The sequence below is a fragment of the Montipora capricornis genome, chromosome 11, assembly GCF_036669925.1.
Source record: "Montipora capricornis isolate CH-2021 chromosome 11, ASM3666992v2, whole genome shotgun sequence".
Classification (NCBI taxonomy): domain Eukaryota; kingdom Metazoa; phylum Cnidaria; class Anthozoa; order Scleractinia; family Acroporidae; genus Montipora; species Montipora capricornis.
This window is the reverse complement of record NC_090893.1, coordinates 41403296-41420970: the sequence shown is the minus strand read 5'-3', so window position 1 is coordinate 41420970 and position 17675 is coordinate 41403296. Positions and strand designations below refer to the sequence as shown.

General features: G+C 35.5%; 2 protein-coding genes across 2 annotated transcripts; both read right to left on the bottom strand.

Moving 5' to 3' along the window:
• Positions 1-5126: 5126 nt before the first annotated feature.
• LOC138023489 (piggyBac transposable element-derived protein 4-like) lies at positions 5127-5705 on the bottom strand. Its single transcript, XM_068870489.1, has one exon. It carries the CDS (start codon positions 5703-5705, stop codon positions 5127-5129), a length of 579 nt encoding a protein of 192 aa, XP_068726590.1.
• Positions 5706-5718: 13 nt separating this feature from the next.
• On the bottom strand, positions 5719-6438 carry LOC138023488 (uncharacterized). The gene has a single exon (XM_068870488.1). The coding sequence runs from the start codon at positions 6436-6438 to the stop codon at positions 5719-5721; it is 720 nt and encodes a 239-aa protein (XP_068726589.1).
• Between the last annotated feature and the right edge of the window lie 11237 nt (positions 6439-17675).

Sequence of the window (17675 nt, the reverse complement as noted above, 5' to 3'; positions counted from 1 at the left end):
TTTAAAATAAAGTAAGATAGCCTTTGACCACAATCTGAGAGAAAACTAACCAATGAAATCATGAGTTTGATAAACTGCCAATCAATATGTAGGGGCACCAATAGGAAATAAGAAATGTATGTCAGTTAAACTGCTTGTTGTTACTGAAACACTACTTTCGCCCAGTGTTGGTAAGGGAAGACAGTGAAGACAAGATGGGTAAGATTTTCTTTTATAAAAATGTTAATTTTAACTAGGAACGAGCTTAAAGTTCGATATATTGTCATTGTTGGGGTTTTTCTTGCCCAGAAAAAAGTCCGTGATTGTTGAAATTATGTTCCGTATTGAATTGTTGAGTTACGACGTTGTGTACCTCTTACGCAAACGAAGTTTTTTTAGATTATTTAAACACAGTCCTTGTGTTTTGAGTTAAAACACAAGTTAGTAAATAGCAATTGGTAAAAAAAAGCTATTTTGAGTCCTTAAAGTTTATGTTTTTTGTCCAGCAACAATATTTGCTGTGCATGCGTACTTGTTGCGTAGTCTTTTTTTATTTCTAAAAAAATAACAATAAAGGAATGCAACATTTTCTAAAACTATTGTAAAAGATGTAAGAAGAATTTCCGTATGAATTCATATAATTTCCAGTGTTTCAGGTGTTTTGAAGCTATTTTCTATTTATTGAGACTTATTAGATTAACTTGTTTTTTTGATTACGCCATTGATGTTTACGAGTATTGAAATTTCATAAGATTTAAATATCAAGAATAAAATACATTAATACGTTTCATTTATTTTAGAAAAAAAAATGTTCCCAGCTATTTAATTTGCGTCTTATCTCCATTAATTTTATGGTCAGTTATACAAATTGTTTAACAAAAAAAAAAGACCATAGAAAATTAAAATTATATTGAGGAATCCTTTGGAATTTTGAAAGTTGGAAATAAAATAGATGTAATTTAACTCACTTTCGTGCCCAAACCGTTCATGCGCAGTTCATTTGCTTTGCATGACTGGAATTTATGTTGTTAGAGGGCGTGTCGGGACAGCTCGCAGCGTGTGAATGTTGATAGAGTAATTCTTCAAATTGTGAATATGTAGCTTTAAAAGCATTTTTATCAGTCTTTTAATACGCGTATTTAATGGAGCTTGGTTATTCTGTAATGATGGTGTTTCAAGGTCTTAGACAATGGACGCTCGCTCACCTATGGCTTTTTCGATTCCGTCACTTTACAGCAACTGGATATGAAGTGATAAGTATTGATATTTGATGACAGTAAACACAAAAAAGTGTTTGCAAGGACATTTTCATAAATGTAATAAAATATACATGGATGAACTGAAAATTTAGCTTGTAGCACAAGTGATGACGTCGTGACAAGCATGCAAGAATTGTTGCTGTTACGCTGTTGTTGTTAAACTTTATCGCTTTACTAGGATTAGTTGAGTAATTACAGTTATTAAAATTACGGCTGATAAATATTTATGTCAAATCTACTTAGAAAAAAATTACATTTGAAGCTATTATTGTAGAGGGATTAATAGTGCGTTGGTAGTTGTGCATTGTGTAAGAAGAGGAACTTGGACTGTGGACCTGGACTGTGGACCGCGGACCGGGTATAAAACGTGGACTGCGAACTGAGTATAAAACGCGGACCAGGTATAAAATGTGGACTGAATACAAAATACTGTGAAAAAGGAACCGAGCAACGAAATAGCGACAGGTTGACGACATGATTTTAAATCTGACATGAGAATAATGAAAAAATTGTTTATCAATCATAGTGTTAAACTGGATACTTTTTGGCTTCTCAAAACAATGATCAATAGCTGAAGGTTTTAGTTGAAATTGCAAATATTTGTATGCTTTGTTGTTGTACTACAAAAATAATTTATGAAATTCTTTGCAGGTTGCTAAATTTATGTTTAGAAATTAAGAAATATGAACGATTCCAGTGAGAGATGCTGATTTCAACAGAGTTTTATTTTGACCAGAGACCACACAAAAATAACTGGTAGTGTGGATATAGATTGAATATCAAAATTATTTCGACTCAATGTACAAGTGTTCTTATTTTCCCTCAAAAAACTCAGTAATGTTTACTTATGCTGTTATGTGTCCTCTTAATTATTAACATATCTTCAGAACAAATTCGACTGTAATGTTTGGACAGGAGCCCGTTATCTATTCGCAAAATAAATATTTTGTTGCAATTGATACAAGGTTTTATTGACCTCACTGTTGGATGGGTCCATTTGTAAACATTACTAAGTAAGAGAACAATTGTTATAGTCCATGTTCTGATTTACATGTACACGTTACTTACTGACTTTATCTGACGCCAGTTACGCAGATTTTGGTGGTGAGCCAAAACACTCTGTGTATGTATTAACTCTATCTGGCCATCCTGGCTGGAACTACAACATCAACAATTGGAGAACTTTGTGTAAAAGAATTAAAGTTTATGCCAAAAGTGTTTTTGCTCTTCTCCATAACAATTTTTCCATGCTGGTCTTTGACTTGATTTGTGTTAATTGTTGATTTCAGTTTATAGTTGTCCCCAATTACTGCTCCTGCAGTGCTATAACGACTAGACACTCATATAAAGTTCCTTTCCTTTCCTTTCCCTTTTAAATTCATGGAGTAAAGTACAATTTTGAGATAAAGTCTTTACTCTTATTTTCTCTAGCCTAGTTGATGTTGTAATTAACTATTTCTGTGTATGGAACAATAATTTGAGACAGAATAAGAGTACTCAAGGTCTTTTTAAAAATCTGTATCTGGGCCAGTACAAAGCTAGTTTTGTTTCATACTCAACTTTTGAAAACTCAGTCAGTGTTTCATATCAAGTCTGCAGTCCACATTTTGTATCTGTGTTGTGTTTTATACCCAGTCTCCTGTCCATGTCTTATACCTTATCCACATTTTATACTTGGTCTGTAGTCCAGGGGCCCGTTTTTTGGAGGTGCCGAAACTTTACGGGTCACTTTCGGGTGTCACAATTCCCTTTGTATCTCAAGAATACAGAGGATTTAAATTGTCAAACTTCACATTAATTTTTCACTTTGTTACCTTAAAAACATGTGAAAAGATTGGCTTTTTAAAACAAGCGGTTGCCAGTGTCACAAATGGCTTTTCGGGCCTGAAAAGTTATGGAGACTTTCGAGAAACGGGCTCGAGGTCCGCAGTCCGCACTTGACCAGTGGTAATTGTACTGTTGTAAATGGTTAAGAAACTTTCACTTCATACATACACATATACATACATGATGAGTAGCATGATTACCGTACCCATTCCTGTATGTTTATTGGGGTGAAAATCATTTATTTCAACTTACTTCACACCCAGACTTTCATATCTTTCTAACAGTTTCGAAAATATTAAAATTTGGTCTGTTAAATGGAACTTTTGATTTACCCATGATGCTTTGCAAGTGTGGTCTTTCATACCGATAGTCAATTTGAGGTAAATAAAAAGTAAAAATAGAAAGTCTTTACTACATAGAGGTTAGCATCCACTCATTTAGTTCTATTGACACCCTCAACACTGGTTTTCTGCCCCACTTTACAATTAGCCGTTTTGAAATTCAACAGGTAACTGGGTGCGAGTTTCAAATTTTAACTAAGTGATGAACTGACAACCCCACATGAAAGATTATGTTAAGATTGGTCATTTAACTAAGTATGATGCTTAATAGGTGAACGAAGACGAAGTTATGTACCTGGAAATATGGTTCAAAATCCATACAAACGTCTCTAACCCACTGAGTTCCAGACCCTGATTCTCACACCACCCCCTGAAATTCAGGGAAAATGGCTGCCCCAATAAAAAAAAAAAAGACCACTGAACAAATGTTGAAAGAATTTAGTGTCTTCCTAACAACATATTGAACTGAAACTTTGCAAAATTAATGGCAATACTATCAGGCTTACTCAGGGCAATTTACTTTGTAAATTGGGCGCTTCATAGTCCAAAGAAAAAATTTCTAAAGTTGAAGATGTGTTTCTCATGTTGTCATCCCAGGGCAAAAAAGCAAAGCTATGAAGGTCATCTAAAAGAATTTCAAACTTTTTGCTGACATATTTGCTGTCAAATGCAACCTAAATTAACATCAACTACCAAAGCCTTAAGGCTGAGGGGCAAAAGAAACAAAATCAATTTGCAATAACTTGTGGGGGAAAGTTTGCTCACAGTGTTTGAATTTGAATAGCGCGCCATTACTGACATCACAACATGTCATGAGTAGCTAGTACACAACTCTCTCCCTCTTGTCTCAAAGATTCCACAACCTATTCCACAATAAATCTTATCCTTTTTGCAACTATAATCTTTAAATTTTTTAGGTTTTGGTTGTTAAAAAAACCAGGTTTCCCTACAAAACTCTTGATTGCAAATGTCATCACTAAATGACTGTAAAGCGAAGGTCGAAAATACATCAAACTACAATGCTATATAAATTGAGATTATAAAAGCATAAATACATAAAAAATACAAAATTCTATCGATAGAACAGTTTTCATTAATATTAGCAAGTTTCTAAGAATGCCATTCGATAAAACAAGGTCTATCACCACGCATATCGCGGCACAAAGGTACACCACACTGTTCACATCCGTATGATGTTTTGAAGGTGCGGCCGTCATTTCTCTTTCTTCCGGCCTTCGCACATATCTTGCAAGCCCGTTTTTTTCCCCTGCATTTTCCCGAGACGGTGTCCACCAACATTTTGCTCCGTCGTGAAAGTACTGACTGCACGTTGTCCGGAGCTGGAAGGACGCTTGTAGCTATTGAAATCAGCGATGAGCAAACGGACCAACTCGCGGCGAAAGGATAGTTGTCGACGACCACGGCCTGCCAACTTTTCCAAAATGAATGCATTGACGATCGTCAAGTCGATAAAAAACCAGAAGAGATACTTCCACCATTTCTTCGATGTTGTGCCAGATGTGTAGTAACTCCGGTATTGGTCGTTCACGTCGACGCCGTTCATGCCAGAGTTGTAAACATTGACAACCTCTGGTTTTTTCTTTGCGTCATCAGGCACAACTCTCTTCATTCGGCCTCGCATGTTTCTCTGTTGGACTGCATGAATTTCAGTTTCAGGTGGAACATTAGTGCTCAGCATTGAGACAACACGTTTGTCTCTTCACAAAGTTACCACTAAGTTCCCACTTTGGCGAGTTCGAATCTCACCGCTAACCAACTTCATCCGCCTCAAATCAGCTGGAAGGTCGCGTCGGTGAAGGCGAACAGTGCCGCAAGCGTAACTGTTTCGTTCGTGGAGCGATTTCACTAAATCCACGGACGTAAAGAAGTTGTCAAAGTAAAAATGACGGTTTGCATCTAAGTAAGGCTCACCGAGAGTCCAGACAACATAGTATCCCAAGCCTTTACGAGTAAAAAGTTCACCATTTGTTCGGTTTTTCCCAAGGTAAACTTGAAACCGTGGGATATAGGAACAATCCGAATCGGCAAGAAGCCAGACCTTTATGCCGAACTTATTTGGCTTCATCGGCATATACTGTTTGAAAGAGAGCCGTCCGTTAAATTTAACAAGGCCTTCGTCGACTGAAATATTTTTTCCCGGAACAAATGCTTCTGCAAACTTTCTCTCAAGAAGAGTTACAAGCGGCCGCACTTTGCAGAGTAAATCGGATGCATCTTCGTTGTTCGGGTTGCTTAGATGGATGTATTTGGACACGGTAAAGAAACGATGCTTTGGCATCGTTTTCTTGAAGCTAGCCTGCGAGCAAGTCGCGCGAGATTCTCGGGCGCAAGCGGTGAAGCGAGCCGCCCAAACCTCTCGCGGCTCGCTTCACCGCTTGCGCCCGAGAATCTCGCGCGAGATCCCAACGGAGAGCTTGCTCGCAGGCTATCTTGAAGCCTTCCGAGGCAACGAATTCATCAGACTCCCAGAGTATGCTAACCTGCGGCAGACTATGAATTCCGATTAAAATATTAAGCCCGAGAAATGCCGATATTTCATATCGTGTGGTGGTGAAATTTGCATCTCCTTTCGAGCGTGCGTAGGCGATGCTGTTTGCTGCAATCTCATCGAGAAAATTATCATCTATAAAAAGATTGAAAAAATCTTTTGACTTAGCATTTGGTCCGAGATCTTTTGTCGGGCCATGGGGAATAGAAAAAGGTTTGACATTTATTCCACTGAGAGTGGACGACCAGTGAACAGCATTCGTCGCTTCTTCTTCCTCGGAACTTTGGTCGCTGTCGTTTTCTTCGCCCTCTTCTTCATCGACAAAGACATCAACATCGGAAGCACTGTCAATTTCTTCCCCATTTTCAGAGCTTGAATTGTTTTCTTCGCCGACAGATATCTCATTTCGCCTCTGTTGTTCTTGAAGCTGTTCGATTTCTTCGACTGTAAAGCCGGCAAATATTTCTTCTTCTTCTTCTTCGTCAGAAGAAAATAGAAAATCACTGGAAGCACGAGAATCCATCGCAAAGTTCGATCGCAATTTTCAAAAATTCGTATAAAATAATCTGCTGACTTTGGTCTCACATGTAAGATAATTTATGCAGGTCACGTTTACGGAGGTCACGTTTACGTAAATTTCAAAGCTCAGGGGAGTTTCGTTTCTCCTGGTATATGGTTTTAGGGCACGCTGTATCAAAATTAGAGATGCCTGTATGGATTTTGAATCATGTTTCAAGGTCCATAACTTGGTCTCTGTTCACTCTAAAAGTACCATACTTAGCCAAATGACCAATCTCAACATGATCTTTCATGTGTAGTGCCAGTTTATTGACACTCGCCCCAGTTCCCTGCTAAATTTCGGAACGGTTAATTTGAGGTCAGAACGAGGTCAGAACAGTTTCCTGAAAATTGCCCCTGAAAAGACATCGAGGACTTCCCAATAATATCCATAGTAGGAAAGGTTACCAAGCCTCGTATAAAGTTATGGAAATCATAGTTTCTTTGCGAAGTGGATTGTGATGTTTGCAGGTATTTAAAACTTAGTGCAATATTGCCCAGCATGTCAAAAAACGTAGCGAGTCAGTCAAAGGCTAATATTTTCGCGACCCTGAAAGCTACAATGACGAAACCGTCAGAAAATGTTTGGTTGGAACCTAGTTATGGCTTGGTTGGATCAGGAGCAACATCGAAAGAAGTCGCCTCAAAAAATATTATGGCGTAATTGCGGAACAGAAAAAGCGTAGCGACTGTTTTAAAGAGCTCTCCATTTGTAGAGGATCCCTCAAACTAATTTTTCTGTATGTTAAAGCACAAGGTATGAGCATTTAGTTGAGATGGTTTTGAACCCACAAATATCAATATTGAAGACTTGTTTCAAACAATAGCCTAGTGAGCGTCAGAATTCCAAAACACAGCGCTACAGTAGAAACTACGGAATTTTGAATTTTTTTAAAAGTGTTTTAATAAACTTGAACTGTTGAAATTTGGCTCATATGTAGTATTTACTGTATATTATCCGTAGTTATTGTCCGTTAATTCATGTAAGTGTTGTCTCATGAAAAATGGTTTTGAAGATTTTCAATTTGAGAGTTGTGTTACGCGTTACACTCAAAATTTTCCTTTGTTTTTTCAAGAAAAGGAAGTCGTTTTACCCTTTTTACACCCTGTATGCTAACCAACAAGGACAACCTTAGCATTCAGCAAAAATATAGCTTTATTGCGTCACCCCTAATTCGGTATGGTGATTGTGCTACACATCACATACAAACTTAACCCTTTCACTCCCAAGAGTGGCACTTTTAGATTTTACTCTAACGCCAGACGATTTTACTCGTCAATGGGGAACCCACGGGAGTGAAAGGGTTAACTGACTGCTCCCTATAGTGGCTTTTCATAGCTAGTAAATATACATGTAATTGTGACAGCAGAGAACATTCAACAACAGCTGTTGAAAATCCTAACTGGCCAGCGAAAAATCAGTTGGCTATTTACAAGTGCACTTGAGAAATTGAACCAGAGATTATGAAGAACAAATTCAACGAGTGGTGAGAAGTTGTCTTGAACCCAAGATTCTTGAATCTCATTAGGCGAACACTCTAATCACTGGACTACACTGCCTCCTTTAACCCTTTCACTCCCAAGAGTGATTTTACTCTGTCTAACGCCAGACAATTTTACTCGTTAATGAGGAACCCCATGGGAGTGAAAGGGTTGACAACAGCTAGATTCACTCAAAAAGTATGTCCCCATTAACCTTTTACTCCTAAGAGTGATACTTATAGATTTTACTTTGTCTAACGCCAGACGATTTTACTCATCAATGGGGAACCCCACGGAAGTGAAAGGGTTAATTAATGTCCGGTCACAGCAAAACACAGACTGCAGACTAAGGGTAAAATATGGTGTTACCCTCACTATTATTGAGAGCTAACTATAAACAGCATAAGCTGAAGGTTATTTGGACCAAATTAAGTTAACTTGATACTCAGGCTAACTGAATTTTTATTTTACAGATGGTCTGAACAGTCTGCAGTCTGCGTTTTTCAGTGTCCCTTCAATGTCTCATTTATTCACCTTTTTTGTGAAAGATAAAAGACATGTTCAAATTAATTAGTAAAACTAATGTTCTTTGGTTAAAAGTAATTGTATCTTGTTGACAAAAAAGAGTTAATTTAAGTAAAATGTTGTAAGAGTGAAATGATGACTATCAAAAGATGTTTCTGTTTATATTTCTGTATGGCGTCCAATTTTAAAATAAGTGCTGCTCTCAAATAAAAACCATACCTGAAGTGTGAAAAATCAAATAAGTACTACACTGCTTATTTGAGTAAACAGTGTAATAATTTTTTGGTATTATTGAGTTTTTGTTTAAGTAACAAATACAAAGTAGAAGACGTATTATTAGCGTTGACTGGTTGTTATCAGAAACCCACAAGGGTTGAAACAAGAGAAATGAGAAATGAGCTTCTGAATATTCAATTTGCTAAGTACCATATTTGGAACAACAAGAGTATATAGTTTCCAAATACAGTGTATGGTACTTAGCATTGAAACATTCAACTAATCAGTTCGTACTGAATATTTGGAAGCTGTGAACAGGCATTACATGTTTCAACCCTTGTAGGTTTCTATTGTTATTACATAAATAACGTTTTAAAGTACAACAATTCTGATATTACAATAAAATTTACCTGAAAACAACATGCATTACTGTTTTTTCTTTTGAAGCTTTAATATTGTCTTTTGAGAAAACTGTACTGGTATTTCAGCAGCCTGATTTCCAGAAATACATTCGTGTTCATGGGCTAGTGTTTTAGTTATTTCAGAAAGCTTTCATTTTATCAATTTACCTAGAAAGTAATATATATATTATTTGTTGTTTTTCCAAGAACTTACTACTTTGTTTAAATTACCTATCATCGACCTGATTTTCTCATCCCCACCCAAACATGTACTTGAATGTGGATTTATTTTCCTTCCCTCCTATTTTAAGTTGTTATATAATGGAGTCATAAGGGAGCCAATTGACAGGCTGTTTAGTCCATAGTGCATTTTTTTTATGTGAACAAGAAGTTTTGTTTTCAGGTTTGTTTTAGTGGTATAAAGAATATTCATATTATACTTCAAATTGAAGTGTGGTTCGATTTGGTTGCTTCTCTTTACAAATAGTAATTTCAAGTTGTATCAACAACAGGCGTATGTTTCTTCTTTCATTACAACAATGGCTTCATTTGAATCAGTTGACCAGCTGAAACTTTATTTTGGATTACAGTTATCATTCATGAAGTTATTAAATGTGCACTTCAAGGTTGACAATTGGCAATATGGTCGGCTTGGATTAGGTTTTTCTGCTGTTTTTGCAGTTTGAACATACCATGAGCTTCAGAATGATGTAATTTCACAACAGTCAAAATGCCCATGAAAAAAGTACAACAAAACATGGTATTCAACACTTAAAACTCTTGAACAAAATACAAGAAATACAGCAAAAGGAATGAGAAGATGAAGACAAACAGACAATATCTTAACAAATTGCATTTGAGTCATCTTAAGGAGGCTCGAAATAGTTTCTCTTTTTTTCAAACAAGAGTAATCATATCAAAACGAAATTTGGCCAGGGTGTTAAGTATCCACAGATTTCTCACATATTTTCCTCCAAAAATAACATTAGCATGGCAACAATATTAAGCATTTCTTTGAGCCTTAAAATCAACATATATTGTCTTTTTTGAAGAAACGGGACAGTGAAATTTTCCCATTCAGTGTTACCAGATAATGTCAGAAAAATCAGTTTTTTAAATTTGTCTCTAACCTTTTTTTTCACCTAGAGAATTTTTTTAAATTTGCAAGACAAACAGTTTAATTAATCTAAGCTAACGTGCAAAAAATGAAAAAATTCACTGTCTGGAAGCAGAGATATAAATGAGTAAAGTTACAAAAATCAGGAAAAATGAGGGAGTTACAAGATTAGCATTTACGCCTGCGTCACCCACTCATTGGAGTCCATGGACAAGTGAGGCTACAGGCCAACACAAACAGATTTAAGTGACTGTTAAACCGTTTGTGTAGAATTTTCATAGTTTTCGTGAATAGGAGATGTCTATTTATATTCCTTACATATGGGAATTAGGAAAAAGGTGAGCGAAATTAGCAGTATTTGGTTATTTCTGGTGATCCATTTGAATCATGAGCTGACGTGAGCAGCTTATGAATTGCATGTGTGGTGTACACATGCGTGCTCAGCTGAAAATCCTTTCGAGCCTCCTTAAATTGAAAAAAGTCAGTCCGACATCTTTTAACTTTAAGCTTTTGCTCACAATCATGTGTGTGATATAACAAGTTCACAAGTAAAGGGATTCCACGTTATCATTTTTGAGTTTTAAACTCGTAATTAACCATAAATTTCCCGTAAATACCCTAAAATAACATGACATAGTCCCTTTTGGAGACTTTGATGGAACATAATCAAAGAGAGGAAAAATGGTAAAACACAACTTTGTTTATTTACAATACGACGCGTCTTACCGTGGCCACCTAACAAATTTTTTTAAAACTTATACGCCAATTAGCGTATGTGAACTTGACTGACAGTCACCCCTCCTTACAAACTTCACACAATTGTAAGTTGAATTTTGTTGCATGAGTTATTGAGTTCATGTACTGTTACACCTAGTTATCAAATGTTTGTTGAGTGGCTATGATAAGGCGCATTGTTCTGTATTAGATTTCAAACATTATTACTTCTACATGAAGGTTAATTATTATGTGCAATGGAAAAAACAAATTTCGATTATGATAATATAGTTTGCTTCACGTCTCCTTTGAGATAGGGCTTTCTACTTAAAATAATTATTGACGATAATTAAGATGCACAAGAAACAAGGCCTCGATTGTTCAAAATAAATCACTATATAGTGGATAAATACTAAGAAAACTAATTAAGTTATTCTATGGATAATGAATTATGCAGTGCAGATGAGTTGTTGTAGCTTTTCTGTATTGTGGATAATTTTGTTTTCTGGTATCTGGATTCTGGTTTTTAATGCTGCCTCTATTATTGATAACATTAATGAATACTTCAATAAGCAGCAGGCATCTTCAGATTGGACTGACAATGACTTAATTAAGCTTAGGTTGTCAAAATGACAGTTCTTCCAACAACTACACTTACTGGGACAATTTCACCGTATCAAGTCATGATAAAACTCCTGTTTTCAAACTATTTACAACTTAATTGTGAATTTGTTGTCCCATTTTTTTGCATAGAATATTGAACAGTTAATTATAGAATTTTAGTATTATTCATATATAATGTATTGTTGCTCATAATGAGGTTAAACGAAGTTTAACCAAGCAAACAACTAGGAGCGACTGCAGCCAATTGGTCAGTGGTTTTAGTATACTTGCGCATACATGGAATTCCTTGTGCTTTGGGCTGTAGCACTTATTTATCAGTGTGGCAGGAAGTAGGAGCATTGTGTGTGGAGCGTTTCTAAAGCAGTTTTTGTTCCCTCCCTTCCCCACCCTCTGCTTTCCACTGTGTATCAGTGTGACAGGTGCCTGTTTTTCTCAGGGGTGTGGGGGCTCATGGCTGGGTTGTGAGGTTTTGCTAGCCATCAGTGCAGTCTCCATCTTAGAGCTGGCTGCCAATAGTGGAAGCTCCAGGATGTTTCAGGCACCCAACCTCTAAACAGTGACGATGTTGTTTATGTATTTTAAATTCTACTAGATAATGTTTTGTTATACTCTTTAAGAAATTAAAAAAATTAGGGAAACTTCCAATAAAGAAATAAAAAAGGTAGGTCACTCACTTAGTTTTTTAGATAATTTTCAGAAAGTGAAATTTAGAGGGCCTTTTTGTGAACGTGGCATGTTGCCATGGTAACCTTAAAGTATTACTCAACAATAAAGTTGTAAAAATATTTATAGTTTGCCTACAAAAATATCCTTCTTTGGTATCTTTCATCGTTTGACAAACACTATAGCAATCAAAAACCCTTCCAAGCAGCTGTTGACAAAACGTGAATCAGATTGGATTAGACTGGACTGGACCGGACCAGACTGGACCGGCCAGACCAGACCGGATTGATAAAACACGGATTGGATCAATAACAAAATCCCCGCCAAAAGTAGATGGTCACCAGACAACATGCTGAAAACAGGAAAGTTGAATTCTATCTGTGCCTTTCTCTCTGTTTTCTCCTTTATTTATATTCGTTGAAATGATCCGATCCAGATTTTGCTAACGGTCATTCCAAGCTTCCTTAACATTTTTTTATCTGGAATGATTCCTATCTGACGACAAGGAAACATTTTCCTTTTGTTTCCTGAGAGTTTTTACATCTTTTCCAATGAAAAACACAGCAAGGTATTAGAATTAATGGTGCATGCCCCTTCTGATTAAACTGATATCAAATTTCGACTGATAAATTTACTTCAAAGAACCATCCATACATGCAACCTTTTTGCAACGCTCTTGATTAAAAATCTCTTTTAACATCTATTGTTACTTATATTTAACAATAATTCCATGAGCGCGTGTTGGATATGAGATGGTAAATAGCCAATGAGGCGCGTAGCGCCAAGTTGGCTATAACCACTCTCATATCCAACAATCCAACAATTGTTTTATTAAATTCCTTAAACTCCAAAAGTTTGGAAGTACGAAATACGAGCGAAAAAAGGGAGAAAATCCTAGCGAAATCGAAAAACCTTGATGAAGATGCGATGTTGTGTAATACCTGGTGGTCAGACAGACGCAGGCTCATCACAAAAACATTTCTTATCTTTTCGCGTACTTCTAAGCTACGAAATTGATCCAGACTTTCCCCAAAAACGTTTTTCTTGTGCTTTATACCAAGAGAAATTTCGATTTCTGGCGTAAAAAAATAAGTTTAGCAACGTTTAGCGCAATCATTTACCATATATGGTCACTAAAGTATATGAGCTGATAACCGAGATTGAGTGAACCAATCAGAGCACAAGAATTGCATTATCCGAAGTTGAGAATTTAATAAATATATATATACATTTATATACCGGTATATATATCTGACTGGATTTACAAAAAGATACATTTCAGGCAATTTCAGATACAAAACAAAATTCTTGCTTTTCATAACTATGATTCCAGTTAGGATTAGACTCTAACCTCTCCAGTCTCAACAATATTATTTAAAGATTTGACTCATGTCTAAGAGCAGAGTTTATTTTACTGGTCCATGCATAGGGGACCCCTTGGTACTTAACCCTTTCAGCCCCGATAGTGCCAAATGGCACTTATAGATTTTACTCTGTCTAACGCCAGACGATTTTATTCGTCAATGGGGAACCCCTCGGGGCTTAAAGGGTTAAAAGTCAAATTAAAATATTTTTCTGACTTGCACTAATTAACTCCTACATAAAAGATGGGTTAGAACTGGGTTATTTCAAAATCATAGACATTTGATTTCTGCAAATGTCTGTCACAAAAATAATGACTATATGATTGACAAAATTAAATGTCAACTCACTAAAATCTTACTCAGGCTACTCACCCTCCCAAAGTAACTGTGCTTTGCTCTTCTAAGTGCTAACTAACAACTAGATAATAGCTTAGGGCCTGTGGAATATATATATACATGCAGACATCTCTTGATGCAGGCCTTCCTTTGCGTCAGACAGCCTCAATGGCTTGAAAATGGACTGTACCAGCTTCTAAGACAAAATCTAAGAAGGCATGATTTTTAAGATTCAATACATATATAATAATAAATTGTTACAAATGAAGACTGAAGAATGTGAACAAGTACTGGAAACAACATTGTTCAGACTTTAACACACACTATAATAACTGAATTAACTTACATATCTCTTCCTTGAACAGACCATAAAGCTGATCAAGACCAGTGGATTGCATCAGTAATAAACAAGACATGTATGTCAAATTTGACATTAGTCTTTTTATTGTAATCTTTTGTCTAAATGTCATGTTTTGATAAGAAAAATTCTTTTTTTAAATAGTTGAGGATCACAAACCAAACGCATCCTTTTTGAATGGTGCACAATCCTGTAAGTAATAATACAATATGACTAGTTGTAATATTCATATATTATTCTTATTTCCTCTTGACAATTAAACTTCAAGAAAATTAGATAGTTTAAAGGCCGTTGGCAAAAACCAGATTGGACCAAATCGAACTAGACTGGATTGGACATATACAGAGACTAACAGTTCTCAGTCAAGATCACAGTAGCTTTTGAATAGTTCATTTGAGTAGTCCATAGTAAATGGACTGGAACTCAGTGTTTCATCAACTACCATTAAAATACTACTATAGTAGATTGTTTGCCCTAATCTTGAGACTTTAACATGCACACTTTGATGACTAAATTAACTTACACTTTTTTTTAACAGACAATAAAACAGACCAAGACAAATGGATTGCATCAGTAGTAAAGAACATGAGTAAGGCAATTTTCACATCATTATTACTCTTTTTTATAAAATCCTTTTAAATTCTTAAATAAACTTTTTGTTTTAATAAAAACACTAATAAATACAAATCAATAATGTTGCATCATATAATTCACATATTAGTCCACTTTTGTTGGCAGTAACATCAAGAAACTTAGGTAGTGAAAATGAGACATTTTTTTTAACATAGACTTAATATCCATACATAACATATTAATAATACAATATCTCACATACAGTTGCAAGTCATATTCTAAATACTGTTGTCTTTCAAGTATCTACTGAAAAAAACAGTATTTTAAACCTATTGAATAAATTTGTTTTCTATTCCTTTAACTAAATTACTGTGCTTCTTTTACCAGATGAAGATAAAGTAGCTGATAGGCCAATGCAAACGTTCAGTTCAAACATTAGTAAGTCAATTTATAACAATGCTCTATCAAGTGTATACCAAAATAAAATATTTTTTATGTCTGCTGAATCAAGTTGCATCGTATCCTCTTCATCAAATACTTTGTTTTTTTTACCAGTTGACGATGCAGAAGCTAGTACATCTAATAAGAAAACACCAGGATTCCTCGGTTACAGTTGTAAGTCAAATTCCAAGCTCTGCTGTGTTTAGAGTAATACTATCTACTAAACTCAACAGTGATGTAATGGTATATGAAATGACTCATATATGAACTGCAGATATGAAATCAGGTGAAGCTATGATCTTCAGAGTTATTAAAGCATGTTTTTGCAATTGCGTAGAGAAGCCTGAAAAATTCAGGACTTCAACAGGATTTGAACCCATGACCTCGCAAATCCGGTGCGATGCTCTAACCAACTGAGCTATAAAGCCACTGACGTGAGGAGCTGGTCATTTGTGGGTTCCAATGGTCCCGTGAAAAATGAATCAATGATGTAATAGTATATGAAATGAATCATAGATGAACTGCGAATATGAAATCAAGTGAAGCTATGATCTTCACAGTTATGAACCAGCTCTTAACATCAGTGGCTTTAGAGTTCAGTTGGTTAGAGCATCGCACCGGATTTGCGAGGTCACAGGTTCAAACCCCATTGAAGTCCTGAATTTTCAGGCTTCTCTACGCAATTGCAAAAATTGCATTCATAACTGCAAAGATCATAGCTTCACTTAAACTCAACAGTATTTCACATCTATTAAATTAATTTCCTTTCTATCCTTTTCACCAAATATTCTGTTTCTTTTCCCATATGAAGACAAAGCGGCTGACAGTGGGTTGATACAAAGATTCAGTTCACTTACTAGTAAGTCAATTTACGTCAATGCTGCATGTATTTCAAGTGTATACCAAAATAAAGCATTTCATGTTTGCTGAATCAATTTGCACCATATCCTCTTCATCAAATACCCTGTTTCTTTTACCAGTTCATAATAAACAACCCAGTAATAGGAAAATACCAAGATTCCTCAGCTACAGTCGTAAGTCAACTTCCAAGCTCTACTGTCTTTAGAGTAATACTATCTACTAAAATCAACATATTTCACATCTATTAAATCAATTTGTTTCCTATCCTCTTCACCAAAATATTCTATTTTTCTTACCAGATGAACATAAAGCAACTGACAGTGGACCAATTATAATGCAAACATTCAGTTTACACACTAGTGAGTCAATTTATAACAAAGTTGTATTTCAAGTGTATACCAAAATAAAACCTTTCATCATTTCATCTCTGCTGAATCAGTTTGCATCATATCTTCTTCCTGAAAGACTCTGTTTCTTTTATCAGTTGATGATGGAGAAGCTAATTCATCCAATAGCAAAATACCAGGATTCCTTGGCTACAGTTGTAAGTCAACTTTCAAGCTCTGCTGCATTCAGAATAATACTACTGTATCTACTAAAATTAACAGTATTTCACATCTATTAAATCAATAATTTTGTTTCCTATCCCCTTCACCAAATATTCTGCATCTTTTACCAGATGAAGATAAAGCAGATGAGAGTGGGTTAATGGAAACATTCACTTCACATACTAGTACGCCAATTATTAATGTATAACAATGCTGTATTTCAAGTGTATAGCAAAATAAAATATTTCATCATTTCATGTCTGCTGAGTCAGTTTGCATCATATCTTCTTCATCAAATACTCTGTTTGTTTTCCCAGTTCATGATAGAGAAGCTAGTAGTACATGTCATGGGAAAATACCAAGATTCCTGGGCTACAGTTGTAAGTCAACTTCCAAGCTCTGCTGCATTTAGAGTTATACTATCTACTAAAATCAACAGTATTTCACATCTATTAAATCAATTTGTTTCCTATTCCTTTCACCAAATATTCTGCATCTTTTACCACATGAAGCTAAAACTGCTGAGAGTGGGCTAATGCAACAATTCAATTCACACATTAGTAAGTCAATTTATAACAATGCTTTATTTCAAGTGTATACAATGTACCAGCTGAATACAGACCAATGCAAACATTCAGTTCACACACTATTAAGTCAATTTATGTCAATGCTGCATGTATTTTAAGTGTATACCAAAATAAAATATTTCATGTCTGCTGAGTCAATTTATATCATATCCTCTTCATTAAATACTCTGTTTCTTTTATCAGCTGATGATGAAGAAGCTAGTGCATCTAACAGGAAAATACCAAGATTCCTTGGCTACAGTTGTAAGTCAACTTCCAAACTCTGCCGCATTTAGAATAATACTATCTATTAAAATCAATAGGATTTCACATCTATTAAATCAATAATTTTCTTTCCTATCCCCTTCACCAAATATTCTGTATCTTTTACCAGATGAAGATGAAGCAGATGA